Here is a 23,949-nt window from a genome sequence, read left to right as displayed (position 1 = left end):
CTCTATCAGCCCAGCACAGCACACCATAGCGTAAAAAAATCGCACTGGCCATTAACAGAGTTGTAGAAGATGTAACGGATGTCACTTCCCACATTAAAGAAACACAGTTTCCTAAGTAAGAAGACCCTGCTTTGCCCTTTCTTATATAACTCCTCTGTGTTTCGAGAACAGTCCAACTCGTCATTGATGTAGACCCCCAAGTACTTGTAGAAGTTCACCACCTCTATATCCACTCCCTGAATAGAGAGTGACTGGACACAAAAGCACTTTGGTGCGGAGAAAGTCTATAACCAGCTCCTTGGTTTTGCTGATGTTAAGATGCAGACAATTCTCGTTGCTCCAAGAAGAAAAGTTCCCCACCTGACTCATCCCCCTTATCAATGCATCACGTAGGTGCAGGATCATCTAACAATTTTTGCATGTGACAAGACCTGGGGCCTCATGCATAACACCGTGCGTAAAATTCACACTAAAACATGGCATACAGACAAAAGCTGAAATGTGCGCACGCAAAAATCCAGATGCATATATCTGTGTGTTCGCCAACTTCCATGTTCTTCTGCTACATAAATCCCGGTCAGCGTGAAAAGTAACGCACGTGCATGTGCCTGCCACCACTCCTAAACTCCTCCCAGAATTACACCTCTTTGAATATGCAAATCAAAATAAATAGCCCTTAAGCTCAGCGTTCTGTGAAAAGGCAATGGCAAAGGCACAGGGGAAAATAAAAGAATTTCAGCGAATACCAAGTGGAGGCAAGGAAAAACCTACTATTTGGTGGTTTTAACAGTGGTATAAACAACAAAAGGAAGTTGATCGAATGACATAGAGTGTCGGAGAAACTCGAAAGCTCAAGTTCAAAGTCGCACAGAGTCCAAAATAAAAAAGAAGTTGTCAGATATCAAACTCGCCGTGAAATGGCGAGTCGTAGTAGCCCACTATCTGACTGTCATATGGAAGCTTATTATGGTACAGAGAAAAGAAAAAAAAATAGGCACACAGTGGGGAAAAAAGCTGAAAATGTCAACTTTAATCTCAGAATTAACACTTTAATCACATAGTTGAATTTGTCATTAAAGTAGAACATCATAAACTTCATCTTAAAATCATTTAATTTACTAGTTTCTCAAATACCATCGTAACTAAAGTAGCACGTTAAATGTTTTGTTTTGTATGTGTTCTTCTATGTGCTCTGTGTGTGTGAATCACTACGTACTTCTTAAACTGGCTTTCTCTTCCTCCGATGGGACACAGAATCCATTACATTTGTGATATTACAGCTCTCTGAATAATTAAAATACTGAGATGTATACTTGATATCATTTTTATGATGATAGGAGTTAAAGCATGTTATTAAACAGGGGAACACGGTGGCGCAGTGATAGTGACAAACTGGCGCCTCGTTCAGAGATTGTTCCTGCCTCACACAAGATGCTTGCTGCGCCGTGCGCAACCTTCGATGAAATAATTTATTGCAGCAGTACTGTCTCTTTCAAACGTACTAACCCCCAGTTCCTGTCCTTCCTTTTCTTTCTCCAAGTAACCAATCACCACAAAATCAGCTCTGTAATAGATATTAAGCCATCTGTAAGCTTAGAACGCAGATTCTTCAAAACTTTTAAGAAACATAGAAATAGTACATGTTTAATTATTCTATCCATCTATCCTTCTAGTGTCGTGCCAGCCCCAGCAAGAATACAGCGCGAGGCAAAAACAATCTCTGAACGGGGCACCAGATCGTCGCTAGCATTGCGCCACCGTATCTTCATATATTTGATTATTAACAATATAGATTATTTAAATGATGTTAACAGTTTATCTGTATAATATAATAAACATATTTTGCTGCATTTCATCTTAAAAATGATATCGTCATCATATGTAAATACGCACTTTATAAAGTGTCTTAGGTTGTGCAATATTATAACTGTATCGCAAGTTTACAGTGAGGTGATTATACTAATAAGTGCAAACAGTTCTGCAAGGAGTACTTGATGGACTGATGGAGTATATAAGCCCTCTTATTGCTGATATCATTAATCACTCTCTCCAGAGCGGCTTAGTCCCACTGGCCTTGAAAACTGCAAAAATTAGACCTCATTTAAAAAAATCCTCTTTGGATCCTGAAGTGATAGCAAACTATCATCTGATCTCCAACCTTCCATTTTTGTCTAAGGTTCCGGAAAAGGTTGTTTTGGTTCAGCTTCAGGATCACCTCAAAAAATTCAATCTGTTTGAAAAATTTCAATCTGGTTTCCGAACTTCTCACAGTACAGAGACAGCCCTGGTCAGAGTCACCAATGACCTCCTGATGGCTGCTGACCTGGGCTCTCCATCACTCCTTATTCTCCTGGACCTCACAGCTGCATTTGATATGGCAAATCATAATATTCTCCTTCATCATCTTCACTATACAATTGGACTTTCTGGCATTGCTTTGGAGTGGTCCGAGTCCTATCTTACAGATGGGGCTGAGTATGTGGCGTTGGGGGATGTTAAATCTCATACACTGTCACCTGTGGGGTCCCACAGGATCTTTAATATCTATATGCTTCCCCTGGGTCACATCATCCGCAAGTATGGAGTTTCATTCCATTGCTATGCTGATGATATGCAGCTCTATGTGAGACTGGATCCGACTTCTCTTAAACCTCCATCAACTCTTTCCTCTTGCTTGGATGAGATTGAGGCCTGGATGTCCAAGAACTTCCTCAAGCTGAACAGCACCAAAACTGAAGCTCTTTTAATTGGCACCCCCCCCCCCCCCCAATCAACTTCATTCCTCTGTAAATTGTATTTCCTTTTCTGACCGTACCATTACCCTCTCCCCTTCTGTTACAAATCTGGGTGTCAAGTTAGACTCCCATCTGTCATTTGATACACATATCCATCACCTTTGTAAAATTGCATTCCTTCATCTCTGAAACATTGCCAAAGTACGTCCCTACCTCTCCCTCTGTGATGCTGAAAAGCTGGTTCATGCATTTGTCTCATCCAGACTGAACTATTGTAATGCACTCCTCATCGGGATACCCAACAAGAGTCTACAAAAGCTACAACAAATTCAAAATAGTGCTGTTAGAATCCTGATGAGGGTGCAGAAATACTGTATGAACACATTTCACAAATCCTTCAGTCACTTCATTGACTCCCTATCCATCTCCGTATCGAATACAAACTCTGTTTGTTTACTCACCAGTGTATCCATGGAAATGCTCCATAATATCATAAAGAGCTCCCTATATTACAATCCACTACAAGATACCTCCATTTTGCAAATACCTACCGCCTTCGCTGCCCTGTGACCAAACTTCATACAATGGGTGACCGAGCCTTTGCAGCCGCTGCTCCACGGCTCTGGATTGCCATACCAGAGAGCCTAAGAACACAGCAGATTGTGGGCTGTTTTAAAAAAACAGCTAAAGACTTTTCTATTTAGGAAAGCTTATTAACAAGAATGCTATAATTATTGTTGTTTTATCTCTGTTTTTATCTTGCTTTGCCTTTGTTTAAACTTTTTATATTGCATTTACTGCTAATGTAAAGTGCCCTATAAATAAAATGCATTATTACTATTATTATTATTATTATTATTGAGTGCATTTATAGTTCTTGGGATGAAACTGTTTCTGAACTGCGAGGTCCGTACAGGAAAGGCTCTGAAGTGTTTGCCGTTTAAGAGCAGCTCAATAGACTGTGCGCATGGCCGAGGCAGCATGTGCTTGATGCTGTATACCGATAATTTTCTTTCTAATCAGCTACTGTAGAGCTGTGATTCCACTCTCAGATACAGTGATATAAATACTCCAAGTGGTGCAGTGAAAGTAATATGGAAAAAGATGATCCGCTGTGGCAACCGCTACAGAAGCAGCTGAAAGAAGAAGAAGAAGAAGGTTCAGTGAGAGTAATAACGCTAAAGCAGCTATGGTATTTGGAATAGTTTGGCCATTCCGTGGACCATTATATTGTTACAGGTTAATTATAATCAGATGCCTTAAACTAATACACAATATGCTGTTCAGTGTATTTGATAAAGCCGCGTCAGGGATATGACTTAAAAAAGAAAGGGAAAACACACTGGAATAAAAGCACTACTTTGATGCTGGGTGCAGCCAGTTTGCAAAACCGAGCAGAGAACTTGCGTACGTCAAGCATTTAGCTGGTGTGAAAATGTGTATGGCCTTACGCCAAGTTTAGGTTTTATACATCGCAATGTGAGCATGGAAATGGGCTTAAGCAACATTTTTGTGCATACGCACCGTTTATACACGAGACCCCTAGTGTTATATTTACAGTTAAAGGAGTACAAGGTGAAGAAAAAAGGAGACAGGACTGTTCCTTGTGGTGCTCCAGTGCTGCTCAAATCTTTATCAGATACACAGTCCTTGAGTCTCACACACTGTGGTCTGCCTGACAGACAAGTCCATTACCCAAGACACCATAGGCTCATCCACCTGCATATCTCTGAGCTTACCACTTAATAAGGATAGCTGGATGGTATTGAAAGCACTGGAAAAATCAAAAAACATATTCCTTACAGTGCTGTCAGTTTTGTCCAGGTGAGAATGTCTCTTGTGGAGCAGATGGATAATTGCATCCTTCACTCCAATCTTTGTCCAATAGGTAAACTGCAGTGGGTCCAGGTGGTCTACCACATGGAGACTCATATAGTCCAGGACTAGTCTCTCAAAGTTCTTCATGATGTGACAAGTAAAGGGTACTGTTCTACAGTCATTAGGTGAAGAGGTGCCTGCCTTCTTTGGAATGTGAACAATGTAGGATGTTTTCTACAGCAGTGGTACTTTCTGGAGCTTTAGAGATGGACTGAACAGGTAACAGAGTACAACACAAGGTTAGTAAACACAGGCCTTAAGAACTTGAAGCCTGACTCCATCTGGTTCTGCAGCCTTTCCTGTGTGTAGCTTCCTCAGTCTTTAAAAAGTCCTAACTTGGACTTTAGTTATTGATAGTGCATCCTGATGATCAGTATGGCCTTTCCAGTCGATGTGGTAATAGTGTTAATGTAGTAGAGATGGTGTGGGGGGACAGGTCATTGGAAAATTGGTTCAGGGTGTTAGCTTAGTCCATACAGTATTCTCTCCTAGCACCTGAGCCCTGGATTGCTTGAGTCCAGTTTGTACTTTTTTTGGATTCTTGAAATGTGTATGTACTTCTCAACAGATTTTATTGTTACAACAGTAGCATCACTATGGCACTATCTTGCCGCTTACTTTACTTGTGAGCACTGTTGTTTTGTCTTCTAATTTAACATCACTACACATGTCCAATTCAAATATTTAAAAGTGCAGCATGTCAAGAACTTTCTTTGGGTTTTGGATTCACTGTAAAATAATACAAAACTAATGTATTTTATACTTTATTCAGGGTAAAACAAATCTAGATAGCCTAAGGACCCCTTTGGTTGCTCTCTTTTGACTTTAGCTTTATTTTCTGCATATTGAATTTTGAGTTAACAGCACTTTTAACTTCTCTCTGCTATTCTGACCCTTCCATCTATCTCTGACCTTGTCTCTTCTTTTCTTGTGTGTTGTTTTGTTTTTTGGCACCACTCTTAGTATTAAAGGAAGCTAACAGATGTTATTCCATTTATGAAGAAACAAAGAAGCCCACTACTACTATAACCAAGTCAAGACGAAAGAACTACTATTCAAAAACCAGAATATCAAAATCAAGACTAACCAATAATGATGCTCTGATCCACTGGTGGCCAAACCAGTTCCGTGTCTACAACAATAAACTGCATTTGGCAGGAGCCTTTCTCACAGTATAGTTTGATCATCAATGTGCTTCCAGTTGAACATGCATACTAGAAGAAAGAATTCAATTAACTAGGAACACATTAACCAATAATAAATTCTGTACATGGACAAAAACGATTTCTCTCTTTTCCTCTAGAATTTCCACATCTGAATCAGATACAGCTTTCACATGATGATCTCCAAGTAAACCAAATCAGCAAGGGCAATAAAGTATACAACCATAAATAGCACTGGGAAGAGGAATCACAAATTTCTGTAATCCTTTACAAAAGAGTACAGGTTACAGGAAAATACATTAAAAATTAGACTTAACATGGATTAGTAGATCCTCTAAATGAGACAAAAAGAAAGGCTGAAAAATAGGTCACTAAGATTTAACATTAAAAAAATATTTCTTGAAAATTCACTTTAATAAAACATTAAAATGATGAAAGTAAAATCTTTGTGAATGATGCTGTAAATTTGCAAAATATTTCAATTCATAAATAGTACAATGTACTAATTCAGGACATTAAAAAAATATGCTAAAAAGTAACCTCTAATTTATATAGTGCCTTTTCTACAGTAAGCTGCCAGAGCACACATAGGTTAGGTGACTTGTTCAAGGTCAGAGTCAGTCAAACATCAGAAATGCACTGGAAACCTTGTTGTTTGAAGCCCAGTATTTATGCCACTTGCTCATACTACTTCATTACTAACAAGTCAAAGATTAAATATGCCAGAGCTTAATTTAAAATGATTTTCATTACCTGGAATGGAAACTGTTAGAATCACTGATTAAGTCTGATGCTTTATAGGACGATGCTAACCCTAGCACTTTTGACATTTGACAATGCCTCAGATGCACACATACAGAGAGTGACAAATCAGCATTCAAAAACAGTCAAGCTGCATGCTAATCCTGTTCTTACTGAACCTAAAATGAACGGTATGGATTACAGGGTTGTTGAGTAGACAGCCATCAAAGCAGGATGGAATATAAAATAGAATGACAAAGTTAGAGGAAAAAAATGGTAATAAAATTGCATCAGTTTATAACGTAGGTAATAATGCTCTAGTGCTTTTTCATTATAATGAACTTTAAAAGAAAATGACTGCATTTACTGCTATACGTAACCTAACACTGATAGTCAATAAATATTATTCTTTATTTATGTACAAAAGGAAAGTTAAATGTTACCTGATGTCATTTATAATACTAGCGTAAAGCATAGATTTGCAAAAACTAAAGTACACGTAGAAATCGGTTTACGACCAAAAAGTTCCCCAAACTTTTGCATCTGTTCACGACCACACACTCGGTATACGAAAAAGCCAGTTTCCCTTTCGGTTTGTACGTGTTCAGTCTCTCCCTGTGCATTTCCTGTGCAGCGAGCAAGAGAGAGAGAGAGAGAGAGCGAGAGAGCGTGACACACACACACACACACACACACACACACACACGAGAGAGAGACACACGAAACAGAGAGACACACACACACACACACGAGAGAGAGACACACGAAACAGAGAGACACACACACACAGGCGCGCAAGAGAGAGAGAGAGACACACACACAGGCTTGAGAGAGAGAGACACACACACACAGAGGCGCGAGAGAGAGAGAGACACACACAGGCAGCACTAGAGAGAGGGCTGGACGCATAGGGTAGGAAGGCTTGTTTTTGTTTTCACTTCTGTTTACAGCGATCCGTTCGTAGCGTGCATTGTTGCAAAGTTACTTTTCTTGGTGGTTTATTAAATTACGGATTTTTTCAAATGTTCACTTTTTTCCCTGTGCTTAAAACTCATTAAAAAAATGTGTTTTTAGCCAGTGGTTGGTAGCGCTATAGCGCCAACTATTGCAGTGCTAGTTTTCTCTGTTGTTCAAGGTTTTCTCAGTGTTATTCAATGTTTTTACATTTAGTTTACTATTACGCTGTGCATTCTGTGGTTTAATTAACTATATTTGTGCTTAAAAACTTAAACAAAATATATATTTACATACAGTTCGTATGGTCTGGAATGGATTAATTGTATTTACATACAATCCTCTGGGGGAAATTGCTTCAGTTCACGACCAAATCGGGTTACGACCAGAGTTTTGGAACGAATTATGGTCATGAACCGAGGTTCCAATGTACTCTGTTTAGTAATACAAGACAAATTACATGAAATGCAGTCACTTGATGGAGTTTAACACATTATTTTAGTGTAGCAAATATAGTGTTGTGGTACTTAATATTCAATTTTTATTTTCTTGCACTCACTGTACTGAAAATGTTAAGCACACTGAAACCCAAATTGACAATGAGCATTTTGATAAACCTTGATTAGCATACTGAACATACCACTATACTGTATTTATTCTGTGATACTTTTATATTACTTTGTATTTTATTATTTCTGTTCTCATCTCTGTGCTGCGTTGCCTTTCAATGCTCATGCACAACTCTCAACCAGTCAATTATGAAGGGAGTTATTTCATTTTAAAGTAAATTAGGTACAGTTATTATCAAATAACACAAATATTCATGAAGATTTCACCTCTTACAGGACTCATGAATGCAAAAATAATATAAGTATGAAGTGAAAAGCTCTACAGACCAAGTTTTGATTTATTTGCTTTGCCTGTGTAAATTATGCATTTAGACAATGAAATCCTTACTTAATGAACAGTCAAAATTACAAACTTCAACCTATGACAAATTAAAAAGAGTTCCAAACTACAGAATGGTACTCGTAAACATATTCTAAGAAACTTCATGAACGACAGTAAACAGAAAAAACTAGCAGAACTGCAGAGATATTTACTGAAATGTCCCCAGACAAATCCACACAATTATAGTGTGATCAACTTGTTTTACCAGTACTGAATAGTAGGTCAAATATCTTCAAATTTAAAAATATATTAATAGCTTTAAAAACAAAATACAGGTACCCATATGCAGTAATGCTATTTAGCAGGCGACTCCGACTTTACACATTAGGCTGCTACAGAGGCATACGCAGTATCTGTTGTAAATCAAATACAGCCACAATTTAAACAGAGTCTCCTGTTTACAAAACTCATTGCTAGCGAGGACAGAATGGAAAGTAATGCTGTCAAAAATATCAATTCTATTGATGGTGACACATATTAATTCTCATATTCTGACAGGATTCTATCATTTTGAATGTTTCTAACCATATTTTCCTGCTCATAGCCCCACATTTTTTCACTCACTGTGTTGATTCATAAATTTAGCAGTGAAAACTGCAGCCTGAAAGTGAAGGTCTCCTGTGGAAGTCAGTACCCCTTTTAATTTAGCACAGACACGTTAAGGCACAACTGTTACTTCTCTTTATGCTGGTCTAGCTTGCACGTCATTTCTAGTTTTAATGTAACACATGCTCCTTCAGTGAAATGCACACACATCAGTTTCCTCCGTTTGCTCCTGGAGTCGGCATTCTTAGTTTCCACGTGTATTACATGATACTTTCCTTTTAAAAGAGTGCTGATTCTTTTAAAGTTGACAGTATACCTTTTAAAATGGTGTCGAAAAACGGCAACATTTAAAAAGCGTTTGGTTTTATCTTCAAGTAGATTTGTGCGCATCCAGTGTTAAATTGGCAATAAATTAAATTCTCTATAAAGAGATTTTATCAACAAAGAAATATATAAATATGATGTAAGCATTGTAAAATAGCAAAAAGAAGAATTTGTTTCATGACTTCCAATATTTCTATATGAAAACATATAAAGGACAAAGCATTTAAAGAAATGTACTAATACACTTTCTATACTTGGTCCTTCAAACATTACTTGTGAATACACGACAGTGTCAGAGGCTTGTTTCCATTAATGGAAAAAGTTAAAAAGATTGCTCTAATGTTCTTTCTGCCATTGTATTAACTTTTAAATGGGTGACACTCTTAGAGGAATCTGCTTATCTTTATATTCTTTTTACATATTACATATAAAAATAAAATTTTGATCTTCAAATGTGTGTGCATCTCTTCATCCCACCCATGATATTAAAAATTGTATAGAATACCAATACTTTTCGAGGTATTCTATCAAAATTATGAATTTCAGCATTGTGGCAACCCTAATATAAAGACAATGTAACAGTGAAACATATCACAAAATACAATTCAGCTTTTCAGATATCTGAAAATGTTCTCAACATATCTCAAAATACTTTTTTGTTTGTCAACCTATACATTGAGGTATTCTAACATGTCCTATTCATTTTAAGATATAGATATCTCAAAATTACTTCCGTTCCTATGAAATGTTCTTTTTAAAAAGAACTTCCTGACTATTTTGAAACATCTTTTAATCCGAGTCATTTGGGACATCTTAAAATTATAATAATGTAATTGTTAGACATCCTGAAATGCACACAGTTTTGACAACACACCTAAATTATCCTATTATTCAAGTCTCGTTCCTTGTTTTGCACACTGCAGTGAGTATGGGAGTCACTTGAATTCACATACATAAAGGTTCTGCTGTAAATAATTTCTTTGGTATTCTAGTGTCTAGTTCCTAGTTCTGCAAGCTCCCCCACTGTAGTTAGCAGGTTCGGACAATGAAAAGATGGATGGAGAGGCTTTTAAATTATGTGAGGTGCTCTTAATCTGAATTACAGAAATGACGTAAAAGCAGTCTGTGAAATAAAAATAAAATGATACAATTTATAAACTGAAAAGCCTAAACATATCTATGTAGACAATACTAGGCCTTACTGGAGGTAGCAATTTTAAGAAGTAAGCAGTTCAACCACATATGCATCAGAAGTGTCTGGCAGTTTACTGCCCACCTCTTTTGTGTTTTCTGACATTTACTTATTTGTACTCATTGCATTGTTTGCCAGGTGATCTCACATTCTTCTAAGGGCACAAGATAGCTGCTATCAAGTGACAGGGACAAGGCTTAGGTACCATTAATCACCCTTATAAAAGTAAGCCTTCAAAATGACAAGGTTGTCAGCTATTTCAGAAAAACCAGCTCCCATCATTTTAATGTACTTTTTCCTTTTGGCTTTTGTTATTTTGCCTGTTTTTCTTGCAAACCAATTTGTTAACCATTGTTAAATGATTCGAGTGTCATCTTTCAGGGCAAGAATATTCACTTTTCTATGCTTTTCAATCTTAATGTATTTTCGTGTCAATGAGGCCATGTTAACAATGCAGCTGAATTTTGAATGTTTTAAGTCATGTGACACAGATTGAGTATTTTAAAGGAAGTGTGAACCACAAAGGAGCACATGGAATCAGAACTTTTCAGATCAGTTATAGACCACTTTTGTATATGGCACTAATCTGATGAAAATATGCGTGACTTGAATGTGACCTGCAATTGAACTTGGGGATTGGAATTGTCCGGAAATTTATATTCTTCCAAAGAAATGTTTATTATGCGGAGTAGTCACATCTCTAATATGATCAGTCAGATCAGATGGATAACTGCATAAACTCAGTGTGCAATGATAGAAGACCTAACAAGTATTTGGGCTGACTGTCTCCAGCTAATATAACTCATTTATTAAGTGGTTACTGAAAAAAACGGGACACCCCATGTACATATTTTTTCAAACAGACAGATGTTGACATACTATAAGTAATCAAATGTCTCCATTAATATTCTGAAATTGTCAAACCACTGTTTTGCATGAAATTCCTTCACGTTTCCTCTTCTGTGACCACAATTTTAAGAGTACAGATACAGCAGTGTTCCCAAAGCAACAGCTATAATTTTTTACTTTGTATTTATCCATTATGAATTCCCAAAAATCCCGTACTGTTCAGTAGTGCAGCAGCCTGCATGCTTTTCCTGTTCATGGTGATTGATTAGATCACATCTGTCTGACAAATATATTTTCATTAATTTAGTGCATGTTGGGGAAAATCTGGATTATCATCTGTACACACTCATATCAGATGTAAAATAGTAAAATCAGACAAAACCAAAAAATGGAAATCAAGTCACTTTTAGCTGCAGTGTGTGCTGGGGTTATATAGTATACCAGTACTAGAAAAGTACTGTAAAAGCCAAAAATTGCAAATAATACCGCACCAGCTTTTTGGGATTTTCTCTACTAGCAGTTAATATCAGCTTTTCACTCAAGCCTCTCCCCTGACACTCGATGGAGTAGCTGTTGAAAAATGTGCTTAAAAAGTGCTGAAGACTTCAGGAAATCACATGTGTTGACACAAATTAAATTGATGCACAGTTTATGCTATCAAGGAGGAAGTGAAGGCCCACGGGGAGGTACACATTAATGCAGTGCACCAGGAAGGCTGAAGTTTTGTTAAGGGTGGGGGACTGCAGTTATCCTTAATTTGCTTCAGAACTGTTTGGTACTGAAACAGAGGTCCAAAAGCTGGTCTTTTACCAACATCAAAATTGTAGTATCAATCCTGTGTAGTGTCAATTACTGTGTACACTAACTTAGCAATAAGTGAGACAAGGATTTACTACTTTCTGTCCTACCTATGTTTGCTCTTACTATTTTTACAAAGTGCTGTAAAATATTTGCTTTGTTGAATGCTGAACTTGCAAAAAATTAATTCTGTTGCCTTTACTGCTTACACTATTAGCATTACACCATAACAGGATTCAGGATAAGCTTGTTACCAAAATTGGGGAATGCAAAGCAGATAGTGAATATTATGCTTGTATTCTCTCACTAAGCCAGCCATATGTACGCTAGGGTTAAATGCAAAAAAAAAACATGACTAATTAATGGATAATAAAGGGAATGAAATAACAATGACAGTAACAGGTTTCTGAATGGAAATTACTTACAATATATTCCATTTCTCTTACATCCACTGTAATCCTGATCAGTAACAATGATGAGAGGGCTTACAGAGAAGAGACTTCTGATACTGTGGTGCTATGACATTGTTCTCTAAATTAACAAAAGCAAAACCAAGCAACTGGTTGTCATGGACTTTAACATACACATACACAAAACAGGCCCAACTTCATTCTGCATTACAGAAAATGCTCTGGAGAGGATCAGCAGATTCCAATTTCGACTATTGCTATGAAGGTTTACCAACAACTTTACAGTCTTAAATGTTTGAGGGTAACGCTACTGTGCCCAACTACACTCATCAACTTCTGTGAGTGCACAGCGGAGTCCATTCTTACTAGCTGCATAACATCTTGGTATGGAGCTTACTCAGTGAACATAAAATATTAATGGTACATAGCTACCTAGAGTTCAGAACATCCATAAGATGCTCTGCTCGTTACCCCAGGTCAACAACCACACCTACTGACAAAAACATGTTTGAATATATCAGACATACATTTATTTACATACAGTATAGTGGGTACAGAAAGTCACCACCCTTAACACAGTATATGCTGTTGGTACCCACATACACACAGTATGTACTGTATATTAAATTCCATTTCCACAAGACTATTCTCAGTATATGACATCTTTTACACTGTTTAGAGCAACTGTGTCAGGGGTCCATTCTGGAAAGGTTCTCATTCTTTTAATAAGTATTATAAGTAGTGAGCTAATATTCACATGAAATGGATGGCAATTGTTTTATATTCCTAGTTTATACAAAGTGAGTCAAAATTATGTTAACATTTGAATGGCGGAATACATTTATTCACAAAACATACTTCAAATGTGCAAGATGATTTACAGGAATGTCTCAACCTGTTCACCATCATGTTTAACACATGTACTGTATGTAGCGCATAAATTGACCACAAATATTGTACATAAGTATATATATATATATATATATATATATATATATATATATATATATATATAGCAGTACCATTAGTTTTAACATAATTTTATGTCTGTCTGCCAATACATTCCTCACACTGTGTATTTAAAAAAGTGCAGCTAATAAAATTAGAGTTTGCATATGCAAAATAAGGGTTCAATGATGTATACTGAACATTGAATAAATTTTCCAGCTAAGTGCACCGAAGACAGGAAAACAGGAACCAATGGGCACTGGGAATCTGGAACAAACTACTTAGTCAAGCACCACAAGTTCAGACGCTCACATTACAAAACAGCCAAAATATTAGTTACCTAAATAAGTTTAATGGACTGAACCATCTGCTACTTTCTTTTATTTAATTTCTTCATTAATGACTGATCACTTTTACTTAAAAGTGTATTTTAGGAAAACTTTATGATAAAGAAAGCTACATATACTGTACTCTGTACATGTTATAATACTTATACTACAACAACTATAAACCATATCATGAAATATTTTCCAAAAAAAAAAAAGGGAAAGGATTGAAAACAAGAATATATACTGTTACACAGTATGTTTGTCAAGGATATGTACTATTTCACTCTACTGAAATAAAAACTCTGCATCTAAAAAATGTAGAATAAATGTTGAAATACTACAGGAAAGATACTTCCAGACTGAAATGTTTTTTATGACCTACCATTGTAAATACCTTGGAAAAGAAATCTGTTACTTTTGCAAAACTCCCTATTAAAGAATTTGACATGTATACCATTAACATTAGGATTACATCAGAAATCCATTTTACTCTACTCTATAGTTAAGTTCACATTAGATTTTACTCTTCGGTAAATTCACATGGTAGTAGGAAATTATAATAAATAGAATAAGAACTTCACCGAAAAACTGAATAGATAAAAGGCAGGGATTGGGCCAAATTAATGCTCTTTGTAATATTTAAATTACACAGATAACTTTCTGAAATAAAAACTGCATCTTACAAGTTTGACAATAATGACAACGTTACCTATAGATTTCTAGTAAGAGCTGTAAATTTCACTAAATTTAAGACATATTCTGACAGCCCTTGGGCACACAATTAAATATTGCATAAGACAATGTCATGACCCTAGCATTTACAAATGTATCCACAGTAAAACAAATATAGTAGTCAATTTGTCTAATAATGCACTAATTGAGGTCTGTACCAGGAGACCTTTCTCTGCTTCACTTATTTGGCCTGCCCATGCAGTTTGCCATTCAGCATCAGGTCCATCTCTTACATTCAGTTTTGGCATGATTAGCCTTTGGTTCTGAATCGAAATGCAGTATGTTTACTTTGGTTTGAGTTATGACAAGCAATCTCTGAGCATGAATTAAAATGCAATAAAACTTTCGTATCGCATTTAAGCTGTCACAAAAATTGCAAGCCATTGTGAAGAGCAATTGATCATTCGATTGATATGTTTTTAATAGGAAGACCATAAAAATGTGCAATGTAGTTAACATGTTGGACTGCATTTAATTTTGGCATGAATAATCTTTCACAGATACAATATGAGACTCTCTTTCCACCAGTGTTATCAGTGATCCTCCTTAACTTAAGGCATCTATCAAGTCCAAGAAAACTGCTAACTTTTACTTCTAATTTTTTTGGCCTGAGCCCAAACTGTTAAGTACAACTGTAGACATCAGCCTGACAAACTGCACAATGAACCAAGTATTGATCTTACAAAATTAAAACTGCACAATGAACCAAGTATTGATCTTACAAAATTAAAACAGAAAAAAGAAAACTCTGAATTCTGCTGATTTCATTATAATTATTTCACTTTCCCAACTCAGGAGAAAAATGTTGAGAAAACCTGTCTGTGCTTTTTAAAGCTGCGTGAGAGGTGAGGGACTGGAATATCTGTATTTCATAAGGACAGCACTGCTTTTACACTTTTGATTCACAGGCAGAGTTGCAGAGGAATTTGGAATGACTCCTGTTCCTTCTGCAAGAGTCCTCATTTATGGATCTGTTCTAACCAGGAACTCAAACTTCTTGCAACCTCATTTTACCGTCAAACTGTAAAATCTGCTGTCCCGTCGGCAATTATATTAATGGATCTTGTAAACTTCAATACCACGGCTGTTTAGGGCTCACCGTTCTAAGCTGGAGAAACCACAGCACCCTAACTCCATGAGGAATTGCTATATTTGGACTCTAATATACAGCGTGTCTATGGTTCTGAAAAAACCTGGTCTTACACGTGTCTTCATGAATAAATGGCCAGAGAAGCTTATCTGCACACCTTCTCACCCTTTTCATCTGTCACTCACCCTGCCTGGGCAGAGGACGCTGTCTAGGCCGTGTGTGTGCTCGTTCACTCCGGCAATTTCGTTAAAAATACCCCTCGCCGCCCCCTCCGCCCGCATCCTTATAAGGGAAATACTGACATTGGGGTTCAAGATTTGGCAACCCGGTCCCAGCTGTCACTCGCGCGCCTGCGCACTGCTCGCGCTGCTTTACAGTCGCACAGGGACAATATTTAGCATGGTTTAGATACCCCCAATCTGTCAAATTACACTGAAAAGCATAAAAGGAATAAAGATGTAGTCGAAGACTATTTAACGCATTAAAAAGTGCCAAAACACCCGACCGGGAGAGGGACTCTAGCACAAAGGCATTTCCAAATAATAAAGCTCACGAAATCCAGTAAAACGGCGAAACAATAAAAAAGAAACCCACTCACCTTTTGGATTCTTTTCAGCGCCATGACTCGAAAATTCTATATTAATTTAAAATAAATAAGAATAGTAAAAAAATCTATATACAGGAATAGGAGTTGTGCGGGTGCGTACTTCTTTTTTATTTTTATTAATATTTTTTTTATTATTTTTTGCTGCCCCACCAATTGCACGTTTAGCCGGATTAAACTCTACTGCTTCAACTCCGGACCTTTTTTTCGCTGCTGCTGACGGGATCCCGACGACCCTGCTCCAGTGCGCCGCAGCATTCTCGCGAGATTTTAAACTCCTCGCAAGTTTTACTGGGAGTTCGAGTTCAGCGCTGTGCTGTAGTTTACCAACCATGTATGTTTAGTTGGTGCTGTTACTTAAAGAGCCAGCATGGGTGTATGACAGGAGGATCCTGTCAAACCAATCCTGTAGATTTTTCTGAACAGGCAACTGGAATAATTGACAAAAATAAAGCATATGACCTTCACAAAACCTTTGGTACATTCTCACATTGAAGATTATTTCTCAAAGTAGAAGCTGCAGGTATCAAAGGTAATCTAAAAAAAAAAAAACTGGACGTTTGGTTGGTTAGCCTGCAGGAGTCAAGAGTACAAATAAGAGGAGAATGCTCCACTTCGGCCCTGCGGTGGGCTGGCGCCCTGCCCAGGGTTTGTGTCCTGCCTTGCGCCCTGTGTTGACTGGGATTGGCTCCAGCAGACCCCCGTGACCCTGTAGTTAGGATATAGCGGATTGGATAAAGGATGGATGGATGGATGCTCCACATGGAGTGAGGCAATCATTGGAGTCCCTCGGGGTGTGTCCTAGGACCACTACTTTTTCTGCTTTATATTAATGACATAGATTTTTGTATAGTAAGTAAACTTGTCAAACTTGTAGATGACACTAAAATTGGAGGAATGGCAGACACAGAGAAGGCAGTGAAACAAATTAAAGAGGACTTGGACAAGCTTCCAATCTTTGCGAACACTTGGAAAATTCAGTTTAATATAGAAAAGTGCATTATGCTACAGGTGGGCAAAGGGAACGTCAGTTATAAATACAAGATGGGAGACACTGTCATACATGAAGAAACCTCTGAAAAGGATTTAGGGGTTTACTTTGACACAGCACCTTCATCATCAAAGCAATATGCAGAAGCAATTAAACAGGCAAATAAAACTTCAGGTTATATAACAAAAAGTGATGAATATAAATTGAGTTAGGTTATGTTCATACTATATAATGAACTAGTGAGATAACATCTGGAGTATTGTGTGTATTTGTGGTCACCACTCTACATGAAAGACACATCAGCACCTGAAGCTGTGCAGAGGAGAGCAGCCAAGTGCATCCCAGGACTAAGGATATGTCCTACTCTGAGAAACTCTGAGAATTAAACCTGTTTAGTCTTGAGCAGAGGAGGCTGTGTGGGAACCTAATCCAGGTCTTCAAAATTCTCAAAATCCCTGATAAAGTAGTAGAATTCTTTCAGCTCAGGGTCAATCACATACTCAAGGACACCAGTGAAAATTAAGGGGAAGTCCATTTAGAACTGAAGCTAGGAACTACTTCTTTACTCAAAGAGTTGTGTCAGTCTGGAACAAACTACTAAGTCATGTAGTTGAAGAAGAAACCTTCAAAACCTTTAAGAAATATCTGGATGAGATTTTGGGACATCATAGCTACTAGCTAAACAAATGACCTTGATGGACTGAATTGTCTCCTCTCATCTGTCAAATTTTGGATGTTCTTATTTACTTTTTCACAGCTCCTGGATAACATCTGTCCAGATCAATGACAATATGGAGTCTGCACATTCCATAATGTCTGTGTAGCTGGGTTTTTGTCAAACATCCAAAACATGCAAGTTCATTTTTTCTGCCGCCCTGTACAGGTTTGTTCTCCCAAGACCTTTAAATTGTATTGATCAGTTTTACACAATGGATGAATGGAGAAGAATTGTTTTATTGTCATTTGGGATACAAAGCAAGGAAAGGTATTTTTTTAATACATTTTTATCTTTTGTTAATTTGTTTATAAATATTATTTTGTTATGAATGTCTATAACAGGCACCCTGCCCAGAGTTTGTTTATTTTTTTAATACATTTTTATCTTTTGTTAATTTGTTTATAAATATTATTTTGTTATGAATGTCTATAACAGGCACCCTGCCCAGAGTTTGTTTCCTGCCTTGTACCCTGTGTTGGCTGGGATTGGCTCCAGCAGACCCCCGTGACCCTGTAGTTAGGATATAGTGGGTTGGATAATGGATGGATGGATGGATGGATAGATGGATGTCAATAATAAGCTCACTAGACCTTTCAAATGTTATATCAAACCACAGAATCTTATTGTATTTAATTTAAATTTATTTCTGTTAATTAACACAAATAACTCTAAATTATCTAAGTAAAAAAAAATACTGATCCTAAAATCAGTTTGTGGAACTACCTCTACTGAACGGATAAATAGCCTATCTCAGTAGCAATGAGTGTTAGGCAGTAATTGAAAAGTGTAAATTGCACACCAATCCATTGCAGGGAAGATTCACTTTCCCTCCATTTATTACTACTTGATCATGTTAGTGTCAACGATTACTGTAACACGCTCATAACATATTGGAATGGGGAAAGTAACTGGGGTATCCACACAGAGTCCATACTGAGAAAATGCTTGCACTCACTGATCAACAGAGAATGGACTTTTCCACCACTTCTGCCTCTTTAAAAGGAATGTAAAAAACTCCACAACCATTAAATTCCTTGGATGTGACACAGCTAAATCAGCTTGGGTGCAACCAGTTGTCCAATCACTTTAGATGGAGCAAAGTGGAGCCTCCAGTTTCTTTATAATGCCTAGGCAGTGTGACACTGAAGCATATCTTCAGCTGCTACCCAAATTCTCTCATTAAGGCTAGTGTATAGTACCTGGTTCCAGAAGCTATCTGCATGGGAATTTAGAGAAGACAAAGAACATGTTTGTCTGCACAGTTAGACATGTGCAACTTCATGAAAGCAGGAGAGCAACTACAATCAAGAAATAAGAATCCAGTGGGAGCCCTGGCAACTGCTTAAGATTGGTTGCTCCCTGTGGATTTGGAGAAACAAGAGGAATTTCTACAGTAGAATGCCTCAATGTCCAGGAGCCGAAACATATTGTCTGTCTCAGAAACAATGAAAAGAATCATTCTTTTGGAGCTGACAGTTCCAGAGCTTCTACTGGACTGATGTAAATAGGGCTTGAAGGCAAGGTGTAAGCCCATCTATTTTGGTTGCTGTGTAGGACAATCAGCCTATAGAGTTGTCACTACATTTGGCATCAGCAGAAAGAGGAAGAGAAGAGCCATCAAAAAAATCATGGAGGCAGCAGAAAGGGCCTTGAGATATCTTTGGATTATGAGAGGGAGAAGTACTGTAAGTGCCACCTGAGCACAAGTCATGGCCTGATCAACCATCGCTGGGTCACCTGGTTTTGAAAAACCTGAAACACCTGAGATATAGCTACATGTATCCAATCACTCAGAGAACATCGAGAGTACTACATACTGTATATAAGTAAGGGTGTATCCCAAATGTTCAACTTAACAACAGTTATGTTTGGAAGATCTCACAATTCCAGGAGGTTAGAAAAATACCTTTAACACTAGAAAGAGAATCAATATAGCTAAAGTAAGAGATCCTTCAACAGAACAGAGTAAAATGAGATGGCTGAAATTAAATGAATCGATCCATTTCTGTAAATTTGGTCACGATCCCAGTCTTACTATAATTAATCAAATTGTCAACATTAATCAGCTCCAGTTTAATAAAAGAGTTTAATGTAAAATCTATTACTCTAAAATGCAGACCTAAAGTATTGACTATTGGTGAGAAGCCTATGTGTTTTGGGTTACTAGAACACACAGAAAATGGGTTTATTAGACTTTTCAGCAGTCGTGTCATCTTGGGATTTTTATTTTATGTTATCGTTAAATTAAGTTACACTGAATTACACTTCTATTTATCCTCTTCCTCTGATCTCTTGATTGGTTTCATTATATTGACAAAGCTAGATCTCTAAATCATGTTCAATTTAATTCAATCAATATTTATATATATATATATATATATAACAGCCCGGACACAGACAGGTAGACATGATTGTTTTCAACCCACACATGTTTACAATTATTTACAATAAGTGCACAACTCAGTGCCACAGCACCAATCACCCACAAGTCCAGGCCCTTACACAATGCCTCTCTTCTGGTCCGCCTCCACTCCTCTCCTTCAAGCTCCATCCTCTTCCACCCGACTTCAGCCATCGAATGGAGGGAGGCGGCCCCTTTTATACACACCCGGATGTGCTCCAGGTGCCTCCCGATTAGCTTCCGCCGGCACTCCCCAGTGTGGTGGGAGTACCAGCTGCGCATCCGAAAACACTCTGAGTGTCCCTGGTCTTCTTTCCCCAGGGCCAGGGCTCAATAGGCATTGGGGCGCCCCCTGGTGGTGACCATGGGCCCCTATAGGGTTGAGCTTCAATGCTCTGTTCCCATGGTCCCCAAAGCCACCAGGGCGGTCGCCCCCATGTGTTCTGGGGGAGGCGTAAGCCCTCCTCCGGTCCTCCTGGGCATCCCGGCTGGGTACCAACCCCAACCTCCTATGACAATATATATATATATATATATATATATATATATATATATATATAAATATATACTAGGGGGGCAAGCCAGAATATTAGTAAAATCTGTAAATGTACAAAAGAAAAATTATTATTTATAGGGGGTTTACCCACTGCTCACTTCGCTTTCCAACCCCCCAGGCCTGCGCTGCATGCCAGCCACTTTGCGTCTCTGACGCTCACGTTGTGAACAGGGGGGCTGAACACAGCCCAAGGGGACACAGTCGCTCCTCCAAAACCCCCTCTTAAACGGTGATACAATGGGAAACAAATACAGTTTTGTTTTTTTTTTTACCTCCTCTTTGCTCGATCAGCTGCTGGCTTGCTGCTGCTGCCATGCCGCATGGTCTGCATCTTGCACGGCGTTTGGAACATTTAGAAGCCTGTACAGCATCTGTCCTACTCTTTGTGTTTTGTTTCCGGCCCTGGGCATGGTTCAATCTCTTGGCACAAGGTCTTGTCTTGCGGGATGTGAGTTCTTGATATTTTTTAATTTATAATTTAAAAACGGAATAAGAATCTGAAAATCTAACAACATCACATTAAAGTTTGACAAATTCTGAAAAGAATGATACCAAACATATAGGAGTAGGTTTTAAAGTAAGGCCGATTTAAAGTTAAAAAAAAAAATGTGACATAAAAGCATCACATAAAATCATTACACAAAAGCGTTGCACTTTCTTTTTCTTTTTTTTTTAATTTTATTGATTTTATTGTAATCATTCCATACAAATAGATCAATTTTTACAAAAAAATATGATTGAAAACAAATCAACCCCTACCCCTGAGAAAGAGAGCATGGCCAACGGACTAAAATTTAAAAATAGTAAAAATAAATAAATTGTAGAGTTTAATAGGCAGATACAGATAAATGGAGAAGAAAAAGAAATGGGGAGAGAATCTGCTTCCTCAGTGCTTTAAGAGCTTATTCTAAGATGTTATTGATTAGATCCTGCCAGGTTTTGAAAAAGTTCTGCACAGATCCTTTAAGTGAGAATTTGATTTTTTCCAATTTCAAATAATATAAAATATCAGTTACCTACTGACTTAAAAGAAGAGAGTTAGGATTCTTCCAGTTTAGCAAAATAAGTCTGCGCGTCAATAGTGTAGTGAAGGCAATCACAGTTTGTTTGTCCTTCTCCACTTTAAGCTCATCTGGAAGAACACCAAACACAGCTGTTAGTGGGTTAGGAGAGATTGTGACACCAAGGCTGTCTGATAGGCATCTAAAAATTTTGGTCCAGAATGATGTTAATTTGGTGCAGGCCCAAAACATGTGACCCAGTGAGGCTGGAACTTGATATGCAGCGTTCGCAGGTTGGATCTTGCCCTGGAAACATTTTGGACAATTTCAAGTGAGATAGATGTGCTCGATATATAATTTTGAGCTGAATAGTATGCTTTGCACATATGGAGCTCAAATGAATTCTCTGCATTGCTACCTTCCACTCCTTTTCTGATATGTGAGTGAGAGATCCTTTCCCACTGTCCTCTTGGATCTTTGAAAGGGAGGGACTGTAAAATGGTTTAATATATTGCAGAAGTCCTCGAGACTGAGCAATATTTTTTCCAGCATAGAGGAAGGTGGGAGTTGGGGAAAATTGGGCAGGTTCTATTTGACAAAGTTTGTAATTTGAAGATAATGAAAGAAATGTGTTGCTGGAAAGTTAAATTTGGAATGTAATTCTTCATAGAATGCAAAGATGTTGTCTATATAAAGATCTCTAAGTGATTTAATCCCAAATGTTTTCCTGATATTAAAAACTGCATATGTTTGCGAGGGTTGAAAAAGTTGGTTCTCATGTAGAGGTGCCACAGATAAAAGATTCTCCATCTTAAAATGCTTTCTACATTGGTTCCATATTCTGAGTGAGTGAAGCACAATTGGGTTATTAGTATATTGGCGATAACTTGCATTTATTGTGACACAAAGCAGGGAATATAAAGAAGTACTGCAGGATTTTACTTCTATTGTGGACCAAGCCTGTGTATGTTCATCTATTTGTGTCCAGGTTTTTATAGTTTGTATGTTTGCTGCCCAGTAATAAAACTGAAAGTTAGGTAGAGCCATGCCACCGTCTGCCTTAGGTCTTTGTAGGGTCGCTCTTTGAATACCTGGATGTTTTAGGTTCCAAATAAATGAGATTATGGTTGAATCTAATTGTTTAAAGTATGGTTTATTGATGTATATTCGAATGTTTTGAAATAAAAGAGAAGCTTAGGAAGGATATTCATCTTAACAACGTTAATTCTTACAGCTAGACAGAGATGAAGGGTTAACCATCTATGCAAGTCTTGCTTAATTTTTTCCATACAGACGGCGAAATTTTGTTGATGAACAGCTTTATTTTTACTTGTGATATTTACCCCTAGGTGCTTAAACTGATCTGCAATGATAAAAGGGAAGGTGTCCAATCTAATATTGTATGCTTGAGAATTCACTGGAAAGAGCACACTTTTATTAAAATTAATTCTGAGACCAGAAATCTTTTGAAATTCTGTAAGTGCTGTTAGGCTTAGGATTTTATATATTGTGGCAAGAGGCAGGGGGTCGGTACCCAGCCGGGATGCCTGGAAGGACCGGGAGAGGGACTATGCCTCCACAGGACCACGAGAGGGCAGCCGCCCTGGTTGGTATGTAGACCACGGGAACATAGCATGGAAGCTCAACCCTATAGGGGCCCGTGGTCACTGCCAGGGGGCACCCAGATGCCTGAAGAGCCCTGGCCATCAGCACCGTGTGTGGCGGAAGGATTACCAGGGGCACCCGGAGTACTTCCGGGTGCTCAGCCAGTACTTCCGCCACACCAGGAAGTGCCGGCGGAAGTTCATCAAGAGGCACCTGGAGCACGTCTGGGTGAACATAAAAGGGGCCATCTCTCTCCATTCGATAGCTGGAGTTGGGTGGAAGAGGACAGAGCTCAGAGGAGAGGAATGGAGGCGGTCAGGTAAGAGGCATTAGAGAGAGAGGCCTGGACTGAGGGTAATTTGGTGCAGGGTCACTGGGTTGTGTGTGCACACTTTGTGTGTGGGTGTGTTTGTGTGTGTCCTGTGGTGGGTTG

At 38.0% G+C, this 23,949-nt stretch overlaps 1 protein-coding gene across 1 annotated transcript in view; it reads right to left on the bottom strand.

The window, feature by feature from the left end:
* ube2d4 (ubiquitin-conjugating enzyme E2D 4 (putative)) overlaps positions 1-16,483 on the bottom strand; it is a 57,483-nt gene extending 41,000 nt beyond the window's left edge. The window contains exon 1 of the mRNA XM_028799320.2: positions 16,239-16,483. Within this exon, the coding sequence (XP_028655153.1) occupies positions 16,239-16,262 (24 nt within the window). The 5' untranslated portion in view covers positions 16,263-16,483. The remainder of the gene's footprint in view (positions 1-16,238) is intronic.
* Positions 16,484-23,949: the final 7,466 nt, after the last annotated feature.

This window comes from Erpetoichthys calabaricus, chromosome 1 (genome assembly GCF_900747795.2).
Source record: "Erpetoichthys calabaricus chromosome 1, fErpCal1.3, whole genome shotgun sequence".
Lineage (NCBI taxonomy): Eukaryota > Metazoa > Chordata > Cladistia > Polypteriformes > Polypteridae > Erpetoichthys > Erpetoichthys calabaricus.
Note: the sequence above shows the minus strand (reverse complement) of the source record. Positions and strands in the feature narration are given on the sequence as shown.